This window comes from Lepidochelys kempii, chromosome 3, assembly GCF_965140265.1.
Source record: "Lepidochelys kempii isolate rLepKem1 chromosome 3, rLepKem1.hap2, whole genome shotgun sequence".
In the NCBI taxonomy this organism is placed as follows: domain Eukaryota; kingdom Metazoa; phylum Chordata; order Testudines; family Cheloniidae; genus Lepidochelys; species Lepidochelys kempii.
The window spans coordinates 75,372,802-75,397,695 of record NC_133258.1 but is presented as its reverse complement, the minus strand read 5'-3'; the positions used below and the strand labels follow the sequence as shown (position 1 = coordinate 75,397,695).

Here is a 24,894-nt window from a genome sequence, read left to right as displayed (position 1 = left end):
TGTTGTCCCAATTCAGAGAAGAGACCTTTTTGGGTTTTTTTAAAGGTCTGAAAATACTTTATATGATGCACATAATATACTGTATAAAAGAAGAAAATTCAGTTTACTTCACTTTTAACTTAATTTTTTTCTTAATATGAATTTGTACTTAGTAACTTTTGCCTTTAAAGATCTGAATTTAGAATTTCATATATATTTTAGCACCTGGCTAAATACAGTTTAATTGACATTGGCTAAATGTGTTCCCATTAAGCCAAATATATGATGATTTTGCCCAGACTAAGTAGCAGTCATTACAGTTCAATATTGTTAGACTAAATCAGTTCCATAGGCAATCTCCTGATTAAGCTCATTCTGTTCAAATGGATTGCACTGTGTGATGCACATTATTATTGATCATGGGACTAAAGCCAAGGAACTGGAAGCAAGATGGGGATAACTCTGCTAGGATACCTGTCTTTAAAAAGAAAATCTCTGTTTGTAAGCAGTTTATGCTCACAGAGGCGGATGATTAGTTTACAATGTGTTTTATGACTTTTTGAAATATCTCCCCCACATACAAATCTAACAGAATGGATGTATTGGGTCACAAGATAATTAATTTTAAACTAAAGTATTGTATAACAGAATTAGGAACATATATTTAACTATTCTATTTACATTTATTTTGCATTCAGGGAAATGCATTATTTCTCATTTGGTGAGCTGGGAATTGGAACTTTTATTATTTGTATTGCAGTTGTGTTTAGTAGTCCCAGTCAGTTTAAAAAAAAAACAAAAAAAACCTTTTGGCCCAGCTACAATGGCTACTTGATGCCCACTGCAATTTTTTTTATGTAAGATACATTTTTGTGAAGTGTTTTAAGTCCCATGTAAATGTATTACCGTATTCTGTTCAAAATCTCTATTTACACCATCACTAATTTTTATACTGTTTCCTGTAGTTTGAAAGTCAGTATGAATAGTTTTACATACAGCTTCTCTTTATCATAACTCCTTCATAATTTTGCTTCTTGGGAGTTGGTCTGGTTTGATAGAAGGAATATATTTTTTTCTTTTAATCCTTGAAACTGTGCATCTCTACTGGTATGTGCTTGTAGTAGCATACAGCTTCTTTGATAGAAGAGTGTAACTTTTTTTTTTTTATAGAGCCTTTGTTGTGTCTGTATTGGCTTGAAAAGTCACATTCCATTCCTAAAAGAGGAATGATGAAATATTTGAATATGCACCACACTGAATCAAAAAGAGTCTATAAACATGTTTTTGTACACAAGCACTGTCCATTTTTTTTAAAGTTTAGGCTCTAGCATGCTTTTAGCCTTGGGTTATTTTTCAGTACAGCCCTGAAATTTAAGTGTGTAGAACGGTTAACAATCAGCAATTGCAGTTATTACCACTGTCACTTATTAAGTTGGCTGGAGGCTGGCTGACCAGCTCTACGCATGCCAACCAAACATATTCAGCCTTACCAGACCAAGGCTCAACTGCCATGTACCACTGAATTTAGGGCTTTCCAGTATGGAATCAATAGATGCTGTACCTTTTGAATTAGAGATCCCGTAGATGTATAAATGTGCTTACAAGTCACTATACAAAATGAACTAGTTAAGCAATAATGTCTGTATTGGGACCAGTTTACAGCTGTCTGTTTAGACTTTTTCCAGACAAAAATACCTATTCTTCTTAGAAAACGTCATTTGGGAAAATCTATTAAAGATGGGGGGGGGAAAGGTAATATTTAAAATCTCTTTGGAGGAAAGAAGGTTCCTAGGAATCACTAATAAAATGTATACATCTTTTATTTATTTAGTTGTATGTTTTTATCTTTATAAGTTTTTTTTTTATCTTGCTAACGTGACAGTCAGATCTAGAACTCTGGTTTACTGTGTTTTGTAATTACATGAGCATTCAGGTCTAGTAACAAAAATGGTCATCCTTGTTTTTTTCTCTTGAATTATTTACATGTGAGACTTAGCAAATGGAACCTTGCTACTTGTGTGAAGCTGCCATTTAACCATGAAGTGAAATGTTTTTATTGAGTTTGCCCTGCAGATATGGTCTGCTGTGGCAGTGCTGTCCATATTTGGTGGCTGTGCAAGGAGAGCCAGGTGGTGCTGCAAAGCATAGCACAGTGAAGCGTAGACAGATCTAGGTTTGACATTTGTCATCCTGTATTGCTGAAGGGAAGAGAAAAATCTGCTTTTCCATATGCTTATGCTTTAATTTTTGCCCGCAGTTTTGTCCAGATGGCCTTGTGAACATTGTTTACTTTAAGACGCTGTCCCAGATGTTTTTGAATGCCGATGGATAAATGCAACAACTGTGGTATACCAATACACAAATTATTTACACAATCTTGGCTTTTTTTGTTTAACCATCAATTTTCTCCACATACAGAACTGCTTTAGTGTGTGTGATGGGGAGAGGGGAGTGATTTTTATTTATTTTCCAATGCTGAACAGTACCTTCAGGTGGCAGAAATTTGGAGATTTTTCCCTTCTCCCCCGAAAAGCTCACACTTTTCTTGCCTTAGGACTTTTATGTGATGGTGCTGTTGCAAGACACTGTAGCATACAGCTTGTGAGCATGTCAATGAAAGGGTATTACTGCATGTATCCTAGTTTGTGGGAGCCTGTTTAAATTGTGAAGGGTTCCCAAGCTGTTTGTCATTTGCTATGTTCAAAAGTATTCTGTCTATGTTTTCAAAGAGAATTTACTCTCTTGCTGTGTCCCTGTATTGTCTTCAGTTTCCACACCAGTGGAATAGAGAATATTTTAAGCTGCATAGACTGTATCATTGAGAGCATTTAAAAAAAAAAAAAAAAAGAAAAGAAAAGAAAAAATTTAAATGGCAAGCGCCTCTAACTGCATTTTGACGAACTCATACATAACTTGAAAAATAATTATGCCTTGGTATCCTTAAAGGGTGCATGCAAATTGCATCAAAGGTTTGTTGTCAGCCACAATGGATATTTTTAAATCACATTTACTTTTTTTCTGAATTTAATTATATTTTTCCATATTCTAAGCAAGTAATTACCTAGGAGTCTACATAAAATAACCTTTTGGTATGAGCATTTCATTAACGTAAATAGGCCTGTTAGTTATTTCTCAAGAACACTTTAATGAGACTTCACTGTGTAACTCATTAGAACAAATGTATGAATTCATATGTCACGATGTAGATTGCAGCATTACAGTGCTTGGCATCCATTAAGTCCATAACTCGTTTACATTGACATGCATTGTTAATCAATACTTAAAACATTGTAGATGTCAGTAATGTTCATATTTAGTAGAGGAATCATGGCAATATGCAAGTTGCTAGTGCATCTGATGAAGTGAGCTGTAGCTCACGAAAGCTTATGCTCTAATAAATTGGTTAGTCTCTAAGGTGCCACAAGTACTCCTTTTCTTTTTGCGAATACAGACTAACACGGCTGTTACTCTGAAACCAGGCTAAATAGTGTATCTCAAGTCTTTATATTACCTCTAGGCTACAAGTTAATGACTGCCTAACTTCACTGCCCCTTGTCTATTTAAGTAATAAGGCAAATAGGAAAATACAAGGAAACTAGTGGTCGCATGTTCTATTATGGTTTATTAAATCTGTTTTTTGTTAAATTTTAAACAAATAACAGTATCTTACGCAGCCAAGTGTAGCTTAACAGATCCTGTGCCAGTGACAAGGGGCAGGAGAAGTAAATGTGTCACCTGGGAAAACAGATGACAGTTCGTATCCAGCTGTTGAATGGATTATACAAGCCAAATTGAACAAAGAACAGTAATTGAGAGAGATTCACTGTACTCAGGTGGGAGCTTTTGCACACCTCCCTTCAATAGCACCTAAAAGCAAAGTAATAACTACTGCCTGGTCTTTCTAGTATGTGTATGATATACATAAATCTGTTCTTAGTGACTAAAAGGGCATGCTGCAAGACTCCTCTTTTTGTGTGGATGGTAGAAGAGGGTGGAGCCTGATGGGGGTGTGTGAGGTGTTTTTGTTTTTGTTTTCTTTGTCTTTTTATGGTGGATAGAAGTTTGGTGGGAAAAGTATCACCCATTGGGTTATGTTGATGGTAGAGTTTGTCTGGGAGATTTACTGCTGATTTTATTTTTGTTGTATTGTTATTTTAAAAAAAGTCAAAAGTACCCACAGTAGCAAAGATTTTATATATTATATATTGCAATAAATAAATAAATCAGTGGAAAGAGTAAACTGAGAAAAACAGGGGAAAAGTGAGATCCCGTTTCTGCAAACACTTAAATGCACATGCTAGCTTTAATTAAGCACTAAAGGCAATGGAACTTCTGCTTCTGCTTTAAGTGAACCATGTGTTTAAAGGTTTCAGGATTAGGGCCTGTATCAGTACTTTTTTTGTGGGTGTAGGGCCCCATTGTGGTAGGCATGGTGCATTCCTATAGTAAAAAGACACATCCTGCCCTAAAGAACTCATGATCGGTATAGTGTTAGGCTATTATTTTTGGTAAGTAGACATCTCAGCAATTGAATATAATATTCCATAACAGACATATTTAACAATCTTGTATTGGGTACTGGAACTAGTTTTTACAGAAAAGCTAGCTTGTTTGCAACCTTTTCTTGTTTTTTCTCTAATAACTTTAAATCCAACTGTTCAATCAAGCAAAGTGGTATCACTTTTAGGTAAAGAGAATCAGTATTTCATACAAAATATCTGAATAATAAATATCTTATCTTTTGGTCACTTAATGTTAATCTATAGTTTTATTTATAGGTTCATCATCAAAAATTATACAACTTCACGAAGAAAATAGTGAAGGAAGTGAAATATTGAAAGGAAAAAGTTCTGCAAATGGCGCGTCAGTTCCAGTTAAGGGAATAAATAATTTAGGAAATACATGTTTTTTTAATGCTGTCATGCAGGTAAGATGCAAAAATGACATCAGATTTCCTTGTTGTTAGCATTTTAGAAATATTTCATTTAATCATTACAAATGTGAATTTTATAAAGGATTTTTGTATGTTATCACTTTAATTATTGCTTTTTCGATATTTCATTTCAGTAGCTTTTTTCTCCTTCCTCACCTCCCCTTCCCCCCCCCCCCCAAAGTATTTCCTTCAATAACAAACCCTATGTCAGCAATGCTTTACAAATGAATGAAACAGAAGAAAATGTCAGGTGCTACACATAATGTTTGTGTGGGGGTTGTAGCAATTCAGTTGCAATTCAGTGTGTGATCTTTGCAGTTCCGTATTAGGTAGCCATGAGTAATGCACTGAACTTGTCCTACCTGAGGGAGTGAAAAGGGTGTTTTACTCATGAGTGAGGATATTGAGCACCTAGGCATTGTCTACAGATAAGAATTGTATTGCTTTAACTGTAACCTCTCCCCTCTCAGCACGAATACGCGTATACCGGTATAAAAGTACTTACAGTAGTTGCTATAGTTTCTTTCCGAATGGAAAGAGCTATACTGCATAAGCTATACTGGCATAAGCGCTTTTATACCAATTTAATTGCATCCATGCTAGGGTTGTACTGGAATAACTAAGGGTTTGGCTACACTACAGAGACTACGCTGGCATCGCTATCATGACATAGCTATGCTGGCATAACCTATAGAGTAGATGCTGCCTATATCAGTGGAGGGGCTTTTGTGTCAGTGTGGGAACTCTACCTCCCTGAACGATGGTAGCTATGTTGACAGACACGTTCTTCTGTCGACACAGCTGTGTCTCCATTGGGGGTTAAGTCAGCATAGCTATGTTGATCAAGGGTGTCCGTCCCGTTCCCCCCCCCCAAACCGTCACTGATATAGCTATGTTTACCTAACGTTTATGTGTAGACCAGGCCTAATTCATTTTGAAAAACAGTACACCTCTATTGGAAATAGTTATACCAGTACAAAATCTATGTGTAGAATAGTCACATTAACCCAACACTGTTTCTCTGACTATATTTCTAATAAAGGTCAGGTATGTTGAATTATTAATCACTTTTTCACAATTTTTTTATATATAATATATATTCAGGGTTGTGACCATGCTGTGTGTTTCATAAAAGCTGTTACCCCTAAGTCTCAGTGCCTTCTGAAGCATATGTCAACACTACAGAGACTATACTGGCATAGCTATGGTGCTACAGCTACAGAAGGGGGTTTTCCCGTCAATATAGGAACACCTCCTCTGAATAACAGTAGCTACATCAACAGACGCATTCTTCCATCAGCGTAGCTGTGTCTACGCTGGGGGTTAGGTTGGCATAGCTATGTTGGTCAGCGGTATGGATTTTACACTGCCCGACTGATTTTTCTATGTTAACCTAACTTTTAAGTGTAGTCCAGCATTAGACAAACAGGAAAACTCAGTTAAAAATAATAAATCATTTGTTCTACAATTAAAATAATAAACAAACCAGACACAGAGACAGTGTTATTGCTGTTCCAACTACTTCTGTTACCTTTATTTGGAGACCTACCAACAATGACTACATCTTTTATAACAGTGAGACCTATTTCCTATAGGAGATACTTTTTTCCTGGGGCCTGATTCAATACCCACTGAAGTTTTTCCATTAAATATACTTTTGTACATTGTGCCAACACTTAGGATTTGTGACTGAAGAAGTTATGTTCTAGTTAAGAGATCAGTGTGTCTAACTTTTTTTTTTTTTGTCTCTTTAAGAATCTGGCACAGACTCACATGTTAAATGAACTAATGTATGAGATGAAGGAAAAGGGAATAAAGTTAAAAATCAGTCAAGCTGAAGATGCGCAATTGGTAGGTGTGTAGTAAGAGATCTGGTTTATGTGAAATGTGCAATGGGAGAAACCCAGGTCAGAATAATGTGTCTCTAAATGATAAAGTAGGCTGAGAGTAGTTAATGATGATCACACCCTTGGCCTGCAATTTCTTTTGTCTTTTAGTTCTCAGTTAGTCTATAATACATGTGACTTCACTTATTTTTAGAGTTAATGTTGTAAAATCAACATTGAAAGAGGAAGGATGCTCACACTCTGCTGAACTAAAGCAGGAACATAACTGAATGCAAATAATGCCTGACCTGAAGAAGGAGTGAAAGAAAGAAGTGTGATGTAGTAGATTTTTTTCAGTTCCCGTTAAATCTGGTTTTTAACATGCACAGTACAAGAAACAGTATGTTTGTGCTTCATTAAATGTGTAAAAAATTTCATTCTGATCTACCCCCAGCCCTTTGTGTAAAATTTGCAAAATTTACAAAACACTGAATAGCCAGAGCACTAAACCAGTATAAGGGACCCCACTACTCAGGGCATCCCCCAAGTCAAAAATCAAACTCCTGTTCCTCAAGCTGCTGAGGTTTTTATTGGGCTGCTGTTCCTGGACCTTTTTTAGGGTCTCCCATCTTTCATAGGCTCTGGTTAGTGGATATCTAATAAATTTGACACCCCTTTCTCTCCATCCATCTGCTGCATGCACTATCTGGCTATGGCACAGAGAAGAAACATTCTCTTGTTCCCTATACCACCCCAGCAGCCTCCTAGTTGGTGGGAGAAGGGTGAGGTTGGTGTTGGGACTCTGTTCTACCATACACATCGCTTCTCTGCTTTGGAACACTCCTACTCCATTGCCTGCCTCTGCTGCTCCTCATTGCTTTTTGAAACACAGTGTGACATTTAACGGGATTCTTGTCACTTTCACTGCTGCTATCAGGATTCTGAACAGCAGCAGTGAATATCGATAGCTTACCTCTGAGCACCAACAGCGTCTCTAAAGTTTTCTGCCTGCAGCATTGTACTGGTTTAAACTTAGTTCATGCTTCACATGATACCTATGCAACCGTAAGGGTTAGAAATGTAATTTATTTTTAATGAAAGATTGTATTCTCAAGATTGCACGATCTGAGGAGTAGGGACTGTCCTCTGCTCTGTTTATGCGGTATCTGGAGCCTTTGAGCACTACAGTAACAATAATAATATAGAAGCTGATGGCTTCCTACTTGCGTTTTCAAGCTCCCATTCTTCTTGTTTATTATTGTTATAAAAATAAGAATACCATATGCATTTATGCATCATAAAGCTTATCTTTTAGAGAGACATCCTCTCTAGTAATTCAACGAGAGGTTTCAGTCTGTATGTTGCAGATTGTAATGGTCCCTTTTAGCCTTAACATCTATGAACTCCAAGGGCTAAGGAAACAGAATGCTGGCGAGCACTGTTTTGAAACAGGCTGCAGAGGAAGCTATGTATCTCTCTTACCCACTAAGTTAAGGTGCAGATGGTGGTAGTTTGGGAATAAGAGTAAAACAGATTTAAGAGCACAAGTGTGTGATGTAAACTTTCACTTGAGTTATATATACCAAGTACTGTAGTTCATGCAAGAAATAGGCCTTTTATCATATATGCTTGACATCAATGCAGTCATTGCATTGATTGCTTGTGGAAAATAAGAAGAGGAAAACCCTGCACATGGTATATTATAGATCTTGAGAAGACTTATGATCACGTTCTGAGAGAATTCATCAGGTAGTATATGAGAATGAAACAGCTATCTGAAGACTATATCAGACTCATTCAGGATATGTATGAGAGTACTGTTAGGCCATGTAGAGAAACTGAATAGTTTCTAGTAAAAGTCAGAATCATGAAACTTTGGCACTAAGCCCCTTGTTCACATTGGTGCTCAGTGCACTTACAGAAAGTATCAAGAGAGTGGCACCTTGGTGAATGCTTTTTACAGATGATGTAGCGCTCATGGGGAAAAGCAAAGAGGAAGATTTAGAATGATGGAGGTGCATACTTGAAGAAATGGGGTGAAAATCAGCAGAAACAAAATCATAGAACTGGAAGGGACCTCGAGAGGTCATCTAGTCTAGTCTCCCGCAATCATGAGAACTAAGTATTATCTAGAGCATCCCTGATAGGTGTTTGTGTAACCGGCTCTTAAAAATATCCAGTGATGGAGATTCCACTACCTCCCTAGGCAGTTTATTCCAGTGCTTAAACACCCTGACAGGTAAGAAGTTTTTCCTAAAGTCCAGCCTAAACCTCCCTTGCTGCAATTTATGCCCATTGCTTCTTGTCCTATCCTTAGAGGTTAAGAACAACAGTTTTTCTCCCTTCTCCTTGTAACAGCCTTTTACGTACTTGAAAACTATTATCATATCCCCTCTCAGTCTTCTCTTTTCCAGACTAAACAAACCTTATTTTTTCAATCTTCTTTCATGGGTCATGTTTTCTAGATTTTTAATCATTTTTGTTGCTCTTCTCTGGACTTTCTATGATTTGTTCACATCTTTCCTGAAATGTCGTGCCCAGAACTGGACACAATACTCCAGTTGAGACCTAATCACTGTGGAGTAGAGCGGAAGAATTACTTGTGTCTTCCTTACAACACTTCTGCTAATACATCCCAGAATGATTGATATATATATTTTTGGCAACCGTGTTACACTGTTGACTCTCATTTAGCTTGTTGTCCACTATGACCCCCAGATTTCTTTCCACAGTACTGCTTCCTAGGCAGTCATTTCCCATTTTGTGTGTGTGCAACTGATTGGTTCTTCCTAAGTGGAGTGCTTTGCATTTGTCCGTATTGAATTTCATCCTATTTACTACAGATCATTTCTCCAGTTTGTCCAGATCATTTTGAGTTATAATCCTGTCCTCCAAAGCACTTGCAACCCCTCCCAGCTTGGTATTGTCTGCAGATTTTATAAGTGTACTTTCTGTGCCATTATCTAAATCATTGATGAAGATATTGAACAGAACCGGACCCCAAACTGATCCCTGCGGTATCCCACTTGTTATGCCCTTCCAGCATGACTGTGAACCACTGATAACTACTCTCTGGGAACAGTTTTCCAACCAGTTATGCACCCACCTTATAGTAGCTCCATCTAGGTTGCATTTCACTGTTGGTTTTTTTTTTGAATGAGACGGTCATGTGAGACAGTATCCAAAGCTTTGCTAAAGTCAAGAGATACCACATTTACCACTTCCCCCCCATCTGTAAGGCTTGTTACCCTGTAAAACAAGGATATGAGTTAGATTTGACATGATTTGTTCTTGAGAAATCCATGTTGACTTACTTGTCACCTTATTATCTTCTAGATGTTTGCAAATTAATTGCTTAATTAATTGCTCCATTTTCTTTCTGGGTACAAAAGTTAAGATGGCTGGTCTGTAATTCCCAGGATTGTCCTTATTTCCCTTTTTGTAGCCTGGCACTACATTTGCCCTTTTCCAGTCTTCTGGAATCTCTCCCGTCTTCCATGACTTTTCAAAGATAATTGCTAATGGCTCGGATATCTCCTCAGTCAACTCCCTTGAGTATTCTAGGATGCATTTCATTAGGCACTGGTGACTTGAAGACATCTAACTTGTCTAAGTAATTTTTAACTTGTTCTTTCCCTATTTTAGCCTTTGATCCTACCTCATTTTCACTGGCATTCACTATGTTAGACGTCCAATCGCCACCAAACTTCTTGGTGGAAACTGAAACAAAGAAGTCATTAAGCACCTCTGCCATTTCCACATTTTCTGTTACTGTTCTGCCCCCCCTCCCCATTAAGTAACTGCCTATCCTGTCCTTGGTCTTCCCTTGCTTCTAATGTAATTGTAGAATGTTTTCTTGTTACCATTTATTTCTCTAGCTAGTTTGATTTGATTTTGTGCATTGGTCTTTCTAATTTTGTTCCTACGTACTTGTGTTATTTGTTTATGTTTGTTCTCTGTAATTTGACCTAGTTTCCACTTTTTGTAGGACTCTCTCTCTTTCGATTTTTAGATCATTGAAGATGTATTGGCTAAGCCAGGGTGGTCTCTTGCTATACTTCCTATCTTTCCTACACAGTGGGATAGTTCGCTCTTCTGCCCTTAATAATGTCTCTTTGAAAAACTATCAACTGTTTTCAATTGTTTTTCCCCTTAGACTTGCTTCCCATGGGATCTTACTTACCAACTCCCTGAGTTTGCTAAAGTCTGCCTTCTTGAAATCCATTGTCTTTATTTTGCTGTTCTCTCTCCTACCATTCTTTAGAATCATAAACTCTGTCATTTCATGATCACTTTCACCCAAGCTGCCTTCCACTTTCAAATTCTCAACCAGTTCATCCCTATTAGTCAAAATCAAATCTAGAACAGCCTCTGACCTAGTAGCTTTCTCCACCTTCTGAAATAAAAAATTGTCTCCAATACATTCCAAGAACTTCTTGGATAATCTGTGCCCTGCTGTGTTATGTTTCCAACAGATGTCTAGGTAGCTGAAGTGCCCGCATCACTGCCAAGTCCTGTGCTTTGGATGATTTTGTTAGTTGTTTAAAAAATGCCTCATCGACCTCTTCTTCCTGGTTAGGTGTCTGTAGTAGACCCCTACCGTGACATCACCCTTGTTTTTTACCCCTTCTATCCTTACCCAGAGACTCTCAACAAGTCTGTCTCCTATTTCCATCTGAACCTCAGTCCAAGTGTATACATTTTTAATATACAAGGCAACACCACCTCCCTTTTTTCCCTGCCTGTTCTTCCTGAGTAAGACCATAAGAGTATATGGTCTATAGATTCTGTGATACCTTGCAAAAGATAACAAGACTGTAAGTCTGAAGGCCAGCCACTACCAAAGGTACAGAATTTAAGGACCTATATGCAATAATATAAGATAATGGTGAACTCAACAACATAAGAATGGCCATACTGGGTCAGACCAATGCTCCATCTAGCCCAGTATCCTGTTTTCTGACAGGGGCCAATGCTAGGTGCTTCAGAGGGAATGAATAGAACAGGGAAATTATTGAGTGATCCATCTCCTGTGATCCACTCCCAGCTTCTGGCGGTCAGAAGCTGGGGACACCCATCTTGGCTAATATTCATTGATGGACCTATCCTCCGTGAACTTATCTACTTCTTTTTTGAACCCAGATGTACTTTTGGCCTTCACAGCATCCCAAGGCTGTGAGTTCCACAGGTTGACTGTGTATTGTGTGAGGAAGTATTTCCTATTGTTTGTTTTAAACCTGCCTATTAATTTCATTGGGTTGATATTTCCATTCTTGTGTTACACGAAGGAGTAAATAACACTTCCTTATACGCTTTCTCCACACCATTCGTGATTTTATAGACCTCTATCATATCCCCCCTTAAATGTCTCTTTTCCAAGCTCAAAAGTCTGTCTTTTTAATCTCTCTTCATATGGAAGCTGTTTTATACCTTTAATAATTTTTGTTTCCCGTCTCTGTGTCTTTTTCCATTCTAATATATCTCTTTTTGAGATGGGGCAACCAGAATTGCATGCAGTATTCAAGGTGTGGGTGTACCATGGATTTATATAGTGGCATTATGATCTTTACTGTGTTATTATCTATCCCTTTCCTAATGATTCCTAACATTGTTAGCTTTTTTTGGCTGCCACTGTACATTGAACAGTTGTTTTCAGAGAATTATCCACAGTGACTCCAAGCACTTTTTCTTGAGCGGTAACAGCTAATTTAGAGCTCATCATTTTGTATGTATAGCTGGGATGATGCTTTCCAATGTGCATTACTTTGCATTTATTTATGCATTTATTAACTTATAAGAACAGAAAAGGCATCTAAATGGAGAGAAGTGAGCAGAGTGATCTGTGATAGGAAAATGTCTGTCAAATTGAAAACTAAGATCTACAAGATGGTAATTATGCCTGTACTTTTGTATGGGTCTGACTGCTAGGCCCTGAGGAAGAGACAGGCGCATATCTTGAATATAGCGGAAATGAAAATGTTAAGATGGATTCTTGGAGTTACAAGGATGAACCATGTTTGGAACAAACAAATTAGGGAAAGTGTAAAGATGATACCTATTATAGGAAAGTGGAGGGAATCCAGCCCTAGATGGTTTCGACTTGTGAAAAGACTGAAAGAATGCATAGGAAACCGGGTGTTAAACTTCTAAGTGGAGGGCCAAAGAAGGGTTGGAAGACCCCAACTAGATGGATGGATGTCATACAAAAGTATTTGATTAGCTGAGGCGTTTCTGAGGAACTGTTTCAAGACAGACTGGAATGGAGAAGGAAGTCTCCAAGAGCTGACCTGATAAAGATGGGACTAAGACTAAAAGAAGACTCATATATGCTTGACAGCTAGCTTTGGCAAAAATGGGGAGGGGCCCGTTATAGCCAACTCTGTTGTTCCAGAAGTCTAAAATAAAGGAAATCATTGTTAATTTAATAAGAAAGATCTAGTTAATTGTACTGCTACCAAATAATTCATCCATCTGTTACAGTAGTGTGTTTGGTGGGTGGTCATATAATTTTAGATTACTTCCCTTCCTCCTTAATTGCTATTGCTTTGCAAATAGGAGATAGAAGGTGAAGAAAAATTACAAAATCTGATGTCTAATAAAATACTATAGCATGAGAATGTACAAAACCCAGGGAAGAGAAATAAGAGCTGAGCCATACTGTTTGCTTCCTTTGATTTCATCTTGGTGTGGTTTCTTACTCAAGCTTTGAATTTGGGAAGCTAGTCTTAGATGAAAGAAGTGAGAAATGTGCATAGGTGCTGTACTGACAACACCTGGGATTCTAAAGTAGCTGACAGGATTATTCCAGCATCACACACTCACCCTATAAATGCAATTGACATTAAAAAGATAAAAAATAAAATGGGACAGATCTAGACCTTCTGAACATTAATGAGGAATATGTGAAAACCATGCTAATAAATTCATTACTATATCTTCCACTAAGTGATATTAAATTTCACTTCAAGCTTCAGTTAGTGAGCCACTTCTCCCCCCCCCTGCCAAAAAGAAAAAATTAATACTAGCCAACGATTTATATGTCAGTATGAAAAGCTGCTTGATTCTGAAGCTTTTTCTTTGACTAAGATTCAATCAGGATAAACTAAACTTCTGAAATTAATGTATAAACTACAAAGTATTGAGTTAAACTTTTTAAGCCTTACTGTCAGTTACATTGATCTTTAGTGTAAATGTATTAATTACAGAACAACTCTTGTGCATCAGTTATATCCGCTAATGGCATCCATGTTACTGATACATAATTCAACTTTATTCCAAAGGATCCTTTGGTGGTGAACCTCTCAAGCCCTGGACCATTGACTTCAGCCATGTTCTTGTTCCTTCACAGTATGAGGGAAACTGGCAAAGGCCCTCTTTCTCCCAAAGTTTTGTTCAGCCAGCTCTGTCAAAAGTAAGTGCAGACAATAGTTTTGTTTTTAACAGAAAGTTACAAAGGGTGCAATCTCCAGTTTTTAAAAAACATATTGATTAATGCGGTAGTATATTTTCCACTCAGTTTTAAATAAGTCAAGTGATGGGACTGTTGCTACTTGGGAGACACTTGGATGGTGGTATCCCTCATTTAGATGTATCGCTCATATTGAAGCCAATGGGAGTTGCATCTGCCTGTCTGATTTTGCCCCTTACAATCTAATAGATTTCACACTTTGGAGATTTTTCTAATATTCAGCACAATTTTCCTTTGTTTAATTTAATCCCATACATTCTAGTTAAACCTCTTTTGACCACTCTAAACAATTACTTTCCCTCTTTGATGATAAAACACTTAAAATATTTGTGTATAACTTGCACAAATTTAGTTGGCATTTATCCTTATACATTCAGTATTTTGGCTTGAACTCCAATTAACTGCAATGGGCTTTTTAAAGAACAGGTGGTGGGTAGAAGCTAAGGAAAAAGTTATTTAAAAAGATTTACTTTTCAGGCTTCTGGTCAGGTAATATAATAGCAATAAAATGCATGGATAGTGGCTACTCTAGGTCAAATGTGTATACATGTGTTTGTTTAAGCTTTAAAATGTGAATCCTGTGCGATGATGTTTTGCTTTGGCTTTGATCCAAAACTAAAAGGGCCTAGCAAGCAAGGACTTGAAGCACTATTGAGATGGCATATGGCTCCAGATTGAGAAGAATTTGCAAGCCCTAAAGAAATGCATGTTTCTTAGGGTGGAAAATGTTCACAGTGTTGCTTTATGGGTGTGTTTAATTGTGGCACAGACAAATTTATTTTTTAAAACACCTGTAGAAGTGCTATAACTGGATCAAATATTTAAAAGTTAAATATTTAAAGGACTACACTGTAAGTAAAATAATCTGTAGGTTATGATAGAGCAGTGTAGTGCAATACAGTTGCAATTCATGTTTTAAAAAAGTATGGAGTATTATAATGTGGTGTTAGTTTTATTTGTTGTGAAAGTATTGTACACCACTCAGTACCTTTGTGTGGGAACACCTATTATTATAGCAACAAGTTGTAATGAGCGCTCTACAGTTCTTGCTTGCACAGTGCACAAAAAAAGAACTCTGTGAAATCCTCCAGTACACCAAAGCTTTTTTTATTTTGATCAGAAACCAGCACTGGTATGAAATAGTTATGAGCTAAAAAAACCTCTTTTGGGTAGTGATATACAGGTGACCATGGTGAGTGGCTCACTTTGCCCTAAACTTCTAGTATCCTATACAGACACACGTAGCTTTTAAACTGAAGCAGGATTGACCAATACAGGTAAGCAGCCCTGCATTATTTTCCTGTATTCCCTCTCCCTCCCCCCCCGCATTGCTTCACTCTCAAAGTTTGTCTGCAAAGGTTTGGGTATGCCTGGTGCACTTTTTATTGTACTAGATTTTCATTTGGTGTTTGTATTGTAGAAGAAAATATCAAATGCACATTTATTGGATTTGAGTAAAAACAACCATCTTGTGTATATAGCATTCTTTACCCTCTAAAAAGCATATGGGATATTTTCCCACTTTATAAAAACAAATGTGATATAATAATATAAAAATACAACACTCTTAAAAGAAATTTCTGAAGACAGATGAGGATTTTTTTTTTTTTTTTTTTTTAAGCAAAGGGATTGGAAGGAAAGTTACTAAATATGGGGCCAACAACTGCTCTGTATATATCTGAAAGGTGAGAGGGGAAACAATAACATGCTTTTATAAAGTGGTGAGGGATGAAATAGAACATTTTGGAGGAAGCAAGTTTCATGCTATGGGGTCTGCCTCAGAAAAAATATGATCACCTGTAAACTTCAGACAAGATGGAGGTATTCTTAAATGACAGCTAGTGTGTGTATGTGCATACAGATAATGGATAATTCAAGGCTTGAAGCTGTGCAACACATCCAATAGTGTTAACATTTTTTTAAAACTAGCAGTACTGAATTTTAGATCAGGCCTGCACTTTACAGGGACTCTGGAAAAATGTTACCTTAATAATCTGATCAGCTTTTTGTTATTCAGAACTATCGCTGCTGACATTAGTAAAATCTTACTCTTATCACTGCTTTTTACACCTGTTGCTCTGTAGAACAAATGCAGCTCTGAGAGAGTTTCTGATTCTTTTCTGGCTCATGAGTCAGTACTAGAACTGTCAGCCAAGTCCCCATTAGCAGGAAATTATGTGTTCAGTTACACTTGTGCAACCCCACTGAAGTCAACAGACGGCTGTACAGGTATAACAGAGGGCAGCATTTGGCTTGCAGAATCCTTTGTTACTTTGGTGATGCATGAGCCAGAAACAAAACAGGCTGACATTCAGCAAACTCAGCTGAGTTTGCAAGTCTAGAACCTAGAAAAAAAAATCTTTATTTTATTTAAATGCTTCCACAAAAAAATTGTTCTGTTTTAGAAGTATAAACACTGAGTTCCACCCTGGCGTTTTTATAAACTCACTTCTCAGGGTAGCACTGCAATGATAAACTCAATTTACTACTTTATAAGCACCATGTAAAGAATGTAGAGTGGAATAATGTGATTGTGATGGCCCTAACCAGTGAGAATTTCTTGTTGCTGCACATTCTCAGTAAGCTGCGAAATAGACATCTAGCTACTTATGAGCCCGGCAAAAAGGGAATTGGAGTAATAGAGCCTTGTATCCACAAATATGTTGTATTGCTATTGTCTGGTCTTCACAGGTTAAATTCTAGATAAACTGGAATAAATTCTCCAACTAAAAAAAGTCTACTTTATTTTATTCAGATGAATGTACATTAATTTATTTAGTGTAATTCTGCAGTTCCTGCTCTAGAACAAAAGTGTCCTGTATTTTAGAAAACAGAACATCTATTTTGCAAACATAGAATAAGAGCTTAGTCTCCTACAGGCATTACTATTAAAGATAATCCTTTGCTTCATTAAAAGAATGAAATTTTGGTGAACAAGATCATAGTATTCCTAGTTAAAACTCATCAAAAAACACAGAAATTGCTTAATACAGTAAGCGATCATCGTTATAGAAGCTTGTGTTACAACAACAGTTCAGGCCCCTCTTCAAATTCTTATATTTTAGAAAGCCATTTTGAAAGCCATTTAAAACTGGGGTTGCCTGGGTATATCTATCTGACCACCAGGAGTGCTTTTTATATACCACACACACCTCAAATTATGTTAATAAAATAGTCTGAACAGTGCAGTCTTTTAGTTTTAGTAATCTGACTACTATCAGTTTAGTAGAGATTATTGTCCTAGGTCTACCTTAAAGATGATTCTTTGATCTCGTTGAGATATTGAACCTTCATCAGAGAGACATTTTAATAGTTAGCTAGGAAATTCTCTCATTCTATGACAACTTTCTATAGCTAGTGATTAAAATTATCTAGTAATATTGACTGAAAATGATGAAAAATAATCAAGGTAAAGGTCAGAAACTGTGATGTTGGCAAGATAAACTATTTGATTTCCGAGGTTTCGCTCCAATAAAAGGATAGCCACGCTGAATGAAAGGCACTCTTATTAAGCTAATAAATAAGAATGACTTGGGAGCGGTTTCTGTCTGTTGTATAACATTATGTTTAATTTCACTCTGCACAATAGGGCTTCACAACTTTAATGTCAATGGGCAGCAAAAATCCATGAAAAAAGTTAGTGGGCAGCAGTCAATATTAGACCACAATAATAAAAGAAGCTTAAATCACTGTATAAATTAAAGGCCTGGAATTACCTTTTTAAAGTTGGCTTGGAGGTTGTACAGTAGTGCATAAGAAAAGTACACCCCCATGTGTACCTTTTGTAAATCGGTATGGAGGCTTATTTCCCTCCTCCTTACTCCACTTGCTTCTTTAATGAAGATGATGAACATATGCCTCCTTTGGGCCCCATCTGGAAAAAAATCGTTAGAGATAAGTGTAGGGTGATCCTTTGGCTCAAAAGTGGAATATGCTTTCTTCAGAACATCAGCCCGTGCTTACCCAGGCACAAAGGAATTCATTCCAAACACTCAGACTCCACAAGATAACACATTGCTTTACCACTAGACTATGCTGGCTCCAAATGACCACACTTCTTTATTTTTTGCACTCTTTTGATTTACCATTTTAAAAAAAAATCCATTTAATTTATGGGCTGAGAAATATTGCAGGTTATTTTTTTTTAAATGGAATTATGTTTGAGGTTCTAATTATACCTTAATTTTGGTATAACTCTTAATTAGAACTAGAATCAGTTAATTCTGCCTGAAAAGGTCCCTAGTATGCTTTAGTATTTGGAATTTAGAACATTTTTAGTAATTTACATTTCAGAAATTAATATTAATTACATTTAATGAAATGTTAAAATATATCAAAGAGCCCTTATTCTTTGATAAATTTTACAGTATATTTAAAGGGAAGTTATGAAGCTAAAACAAAATGTTGAATTTTGCCCTTTTTTCTCCTTTACCATATATGAATGGGTCTTCAAACTTTCTTTCTTTGAAAAGTTCTCCTTTTTTGTTTGTTTTTTACATTCTGAAATGTGAAAAATATCCAGTCCTCGCTTCCTCTCGGCTGGAAGTCCTTGGCAAGAGAAGGTCTGAATAGAAAGGGTTATTATTTGAGCTTAATCTCTCCCCTACCACAAAACTGAGATGAAGAGAAAGCTAAGCTCTCTCTTAGAGTAGGATTCAGCTAAAACTGTCAAGCAATCATTATCCCCTCTCTCTGTTTGATGGAGGTGGAGTTGCATTTAGAAAGCAAGTTTGACAACCCTGTGTGACATCATTCTGTAGGTCCTCCAAAATTATTATTAAGGACCTCCAACGAAGAAAAAGGAAAGCCCTGATATTTCTAAAAATACATAATCTGTAAAATATTTTTAATTATATACTTTTTTTGGCTCTACTGTTACTTTTAATAGAAAAAAATTAACCTACTAAAAATTTGCTCCCTGAGTCTGTTAGCAAAAATTTATAAAGAAGAAAATATCAGATTTTAATTAAGACCAGACATTTTGTTTGTAATGTCATAAGATATGTGACTACGTCAAATGGTGGTAGGCTTGTTTATTGAAGTCTACTTTAAAACAGTGGAAATGTAGCAATAGTGATTTGCCAAAGCTAATCAGTGGCCTACTAGTTAGTTCTAGATCAGATTGCCTGATTGGAGAATGGCTGGTTATAAACTGGAATCCAGATGTCAGCCTGCTTTATTTGGACCACAGTAACAGTATTTTGAAGCTAGTATTAACTGGCTGGTGCTCTGAAATACTAGTCAGCATACTAGAACGGAAAAAGAAGCTGTAATTGAAACTAACTTTAGTGTGAAGATGTGTTCTAAATTTATAGCCAATGTTGCTTGAAATAAAACAGGCTGAATTAACAAAAATGCAGTTTTTTGCTTTTACATAATTTTACCTCATTTATAAGAAATGTGTGTAACCAGACATTCTTCAACAGACTGAATCATCCACAAAATATTTTTTACTGGGGAAAAAACAAAAAACAAACCAACCCTAACCTAATCTGTTACGTATGGATTGCAGAATTGTTTTCAGAAGTTTTCTTTATTTTGAAATCTCTCTCACCCCCCATAACTGCAAATTAGAAAGAAGAGTAGATCTATTCATCTTTAATTTGGGAAAAGAAAGTGTGTTGAATTTGAAGTAGCTAAAATGTGAATGGTTTCAAGAAGGTAAAAGTCCAGATAACTTCTAGTGGGGGGAATAACAAGAAGAAGAAACACTACATTGAAAAAATACTCTGGGTTCGTGGTCTGGTGAACCCAGTGCATTCTCCTCTCAGGAAGTGAATGAAGAATTTATCAGCCACGGGAGGTATAGTCTTGTAGCTGTGTGGGATGAGATTACCTGTTAGTTCTTATATGGGTGCATATATAGGAGCATGAGGACTTGGAGTGCTTCAGCAAAGATTTTTAAATGTGATCTCCCCCTCCCAGCACTGGAGGTGAGTGTCTCAGTCCACAATTTGTTGATCTAGTAATGGATCTCTCTTCAGCAAGAGAAGTACACTGTGCCTACAGTGATTACCCTAACTGGATTTCACTTGACTAGTTGCTTGTGGGTTGCATGATGATTGTGAAGGTGAGAAGTTGTGGATGGGTCATCTGTTTGTCATGACCTCCAGAATGTAAATATACTTTACCATAGTGGTCACTTACAAACCATTGGAACAATTTACCAAGGATTCTTTATCACTGGTAACTTTAAAACAAGATAGGATATTTTTCTAAAAGATGTGCTCCAGGAATTATTTTGGCCTGTGTCATACAGGAGATCAGATTAGATGATCACATGGTTTCCAAGGCTAGCGGGGAACAATGAATATATGGTGAAATGGCAATTTTTAAGTCTAAGTAGGTGAAGTACTGAAGCTTTCCGCAACTCATGATAAATTTTCCTTATTCTTGATATGTTTGCATCTACCTGTTTGGCAGGAATAATACAAGTCTGCTACTTCTTTTACTAGAAAATATGCTGTACTCTAATACTGTTGTTTTCATGTGTGATGTACAGCTGGTTCCTCAAAAATAGATAATCTTCCCTAGTGTCGATATAGGTCATATGGGAAGTAGAGATCTGGATAAAATTGGTATTCATGTAATTTTTATGCTCTAGGAGAGTGTGTGATACATTCTTATCTGGGAGAATTAATAACACTATTAATGTAAGATGTGAGAGGCATTGCTATAATTAAACATCTGATGCTAGCAGCCCTTCTAGAGTTTGGTACTAGAGACTCAGTTTTCAAACGTGAATGCTCAGTTTTGCTTTTTTCATGCTCGTATAGGATGTGAGACACCAAAATACTTGCTTAGATGCCAAGTGCCACTTTAAATAGCCAAATACAGAGCTAGTTACCTTAACTGTTTGAAATAACACTTCTGAACTCTTGCTACTATCTAAGGCTAGAAGTGTTTAGTGAAAGAGAATTCAAGAGGTTAAGGGGAAAAGAAGAACAATAAGGGAGGAGTTGAGGGGGAGAAGAGTCAGGAATGCACAGGTGATGATGGAAACAGGACATGTAGAGAGGTGAAACAAAGAGCTGGTACCATTTACCAGTCCATGACAAGAAGCCCTGACTCTGAAAATAAAGCTAAATGTCATCCAGGAAGCAAGGAGTGAAAGGAACCGGAAGGGGAGGTGCAAATTGGCCAACTAAAGGTTTAAAAAAAATAATTGGGGCATGACTCCTTTGAAATTGTGAGCCCTGTCTCAAAGTTCTAGATGGATCATTGAATATCTTCACCCTTTTATGTATATTAAGTATATAAAGGGGTAATTTGTGATTGTTTATAATAAAACAATGTAAAACAATACTGTTAATTTGGGGGGAATGGTGGTGGTGGGTCAATCAGTTGAGGAAGTGTGGGGGGGGGGGTGGAGGGAGAAAGAAATGGATGATTCTTTCCATAGCAACTGTTTAGCGTCTGGTACTAATTCATCCACTGTTAATTTTGTTAGTGTTGCAGCTGTCAGACGTTTTGCTAGGACAGATTGTGTGCATAGCTACAGGGCCCTTCTGTTTGTTTTCCACTATTCTGAATATTAGGACTGCAGACTTTTGACTTATCTAGAGACTTAGTGACTGACACAACATTTATGTATTAAGAGGACCTAAATATTTCCTATATTTGTTACGGCTGAATAATTTTATCAGTGGAAGAAACTTCAGTTACTTTGTTTAGAAATGTGCACCAAGTTCATATTACAGTACTTGAGTGATTAGTGTCAATGAGTATATTTTAGGTATTAGAAAAACTGCTCTGTACTTCCCCCATAATACAACTACTTGTTTTGCTGCATGAATGTTGCTAAACAAGATTTTATTGCTGGTCTCCAGGATGATGTGGAACAAGGTGCTGTACTTCTGATGAAGAAGAGATTCATATTCTCTCTCTCTCTCTCTCTCTCTTTCCTGATGTATTGTAAAGCCTAGGGAGGGATTCACTGGGGACGTGGTGAACTGAGGTTACAGGCACTTATGTGTACTGTGCTTTTTGGAAACCAGCCTTACAGAATGCTTGGAACATTCCACCATCATCATGCTGCTGAGAGAAATAATGTTTATGGAATGATGAGATAATGCTACAGGTGATTCATGGAATGAAGGAAAGAGAAACCATTTTTTTTTTTTATTTGTCAGCTTGTTAGGACACTTTTTTTTTTGTAGGAGGAGGATTGAGGATTTTCTACAATTTTTCTTCGCTTTTTAATTGAAAAAGTTCCCAGGTTTCACTGCACACCTTACTTCATTAAAAGCCCTCCCCCAGCATCAGACTGTAGGGGCTGCTTCTTTCCTGACTGAGCATAGAGATTTTTATGAGAGTCTCTATGACTTGCATACATGTACTTGCTCCACTTCTGGAGAACTGTAGCAGAGAAGAGTGGACCTGTCAGGCTGACCTTCCCTCTTGTGCTGCTGATATAAAACCAAAACTTGTGGACCCCCTTCCATCCCTGAAAAAATAAGTAGGTGACACATCGTTCTTTAAATGAGACTAAAGAACATGGTAAGGAACCTCAGAGAAACCTAACAAAGCTAGGTGAATGGGCAGCACAAACATGGATGACATTAATTGCTGGCAAGTGCAAGGTATTGCACGATGCCAGGAATAATTTTTACTACTCATATGTTCCTGGATTCTAAATTAACTGTACCTGTTCAGGAGAAAGACCTGTACATCATTTTGAACAGCTCAGTGAAAATATTTGCTTGGTCTGTAGTGGTAGTAAACAAAGCAAACAAAATGTTTATTCAGATGTATAAAGAACAGGATAGAAAACAATACTGAAAATATTTTAATGCTGTAATATAAATCATTGGTATGCCCTAACCTGGAATACCGTGTTCAGTTCTGGACAGTCTGTCTCAAAAAAGATACTAGCGAGGCAAGGTGGGTGAGATGATGTCTTTTATTGGACCAACTTCTGTTGGTGAGAGAGAGAGAGAGAAGCTTTCAAGCTACACAGAGCTCTTCTTCAGGTCTGGGAAACTTATTCAGAATGTCACAGCTAAATAAAAGGTGGAACAGATTGTTTAGAATAAGTAGTTAACACATATATTTCAAGGGACCATTCAAGGTGAAGTGACCTGTTAACACCCCTCCAGTCATAGGGGGAAAGGAAGTAGCGGGTAGTGGAGAAAGGCACCTGGGTGAGGCTTGCCAGTGGGTTATTGATTTTTGTAATAAACTGTAAATCCAGTGTCTCTATTCAGTCAGTTATTTTTAGTGTTTAGCAAAGTTATTAATTTAATCTGTTCCACCTTGTGTTTAACTGTGACACTCTGAGTACATTTCCCAGACCTGAAGAAGAACTCTGTATATAAGATATTACCTCACCCACTTTGTCTCTCTAGTATCCTGGGACTGACAGGGCTACAAGAACACTGCATACATTATTTAAAAAAAAAAAAAAAGATACAGCAGAAATAGAAAGGATCCAGAGAGAGTCAACAAAAAATATTTAGAGGCACAGACACACTTCCATATGAGGAGAGGATCTTTAAGTATTTTGTTATTAAGTTTCCCATGCCTTGTGAGGAAAGCACAGTCGAGAAGGTTTATTTTGGTTTTTTTTTTGTTTTGTTTTGTTTTTAAAAATCAGGATAATGTATTGCCCCTGTATAATGTGATTGGGCTACTTTATTACAATTGTGGGTTTTTTTTACAGTGTTGCTTAATTCTGAACAACAAAGGATGACTTAATCTCGAATACATATGAAGATTATTATACTTTAAAAGAAGTGTAAAAATTGTATTTGGGGTGTGCACTTTTAACTAGTACTGCATAATTTTCATTGTAAAAAATAGCCACATTCTAACTGGTAGATAATGATTAGAAACATCTTTTTAGCTGATGTACAAGATATAAATGCTTGACCCAAGATCAGCAGTGAAATGATAGGCTTAACTAATAAGTACATGGCTGTCACAGTTGTCCTTCACTTCTTATGACCATTAGCAGGAGTTCAACCTGTTCTGTCATTATACTGCTGACACTGTACAACAGGTTGTAGCGCATTGGCACTGGCTTCCATATGTCGGCACATCTGTGAGCGGTCAACTCAACCAACCATCTTAGAGTCCTCCACTTTTGCCAAGGATCTTGCTTGAAGCATATTTTCAAGGAGACAAGAGCACATCTCTTAGTTGTCAGATTTCTATGAATCAGTGTGGATTAATTCTTTTACTCCCAAATTTGGGTTAGTAAGGATAGGAATCTTCCTGTAAATACCCTGTATTGTACTGGTTCACCTTTTTATATTCTCCTTCTCCCCCCACATCCTCCCAACATAAACAAAAAGCAGATTTACCAATCCTGAGCATTTTTCTGCAGCATTGTAAAGATTTAGAATTGACTGTGGCATTAATATAGCACGTTACAGGCATGGGTGCCCAATTGTTCATATATTAATCATGTGTTAACAATGACATCACTTGTCAGTCAAAGTAAACCAGCCAAACCTATCTTACCATCTTTTTAAAAAATGTTTTCCTGTCACTTCACCTTTAAAAGGTTAACTGTTATACTCCAATCCTCATTTTGTTCTATATAATAGCATGTGATAATTGTTAGTTCTTTCAGTTAATCCATTTTAACTATAGTGAAGATCTTAAAAATACAGCAAAGTCTAAAGAAAATTTTTAAAAATAACCACTTCTAGCCCTGTTAGATGCCCCTCACACTACAGTAAAAC

General features: G+C 36.9%; 1 protein-coding gene across 7 annotated transcripts in view; it reads left to right on the top strand.

Moving 5' to 3' along the window:
* The window catches only part of USP45 (ubiquitin specific peptidase 45), a 103,396-nt gene that overhangs the window by 32,103 nt on the left and 46,399 nt on the right, over positions 1-24,894 (top strand). For all 7 annotated transcript variants that reach the window (XM_073336844.1, XM_073336845.1, XM_073336846.1 and 4 more), the window contains 3 exons: positions 4,758-4,906; positions 6,668-6,763; positions 14,019-14,149. In XM_073336844.1, coding sequence (XP_073192945.1) covers positions 4,758-4,906; positions 6,668-6,763; positions 14,019-14,149 — 376 coding nt within the window. The remainder of the gene's footprint in view (positions 1-4,757; positions 4,907-6,667; positions 6,764-14,018; positions 14,150-24,894) is intronic.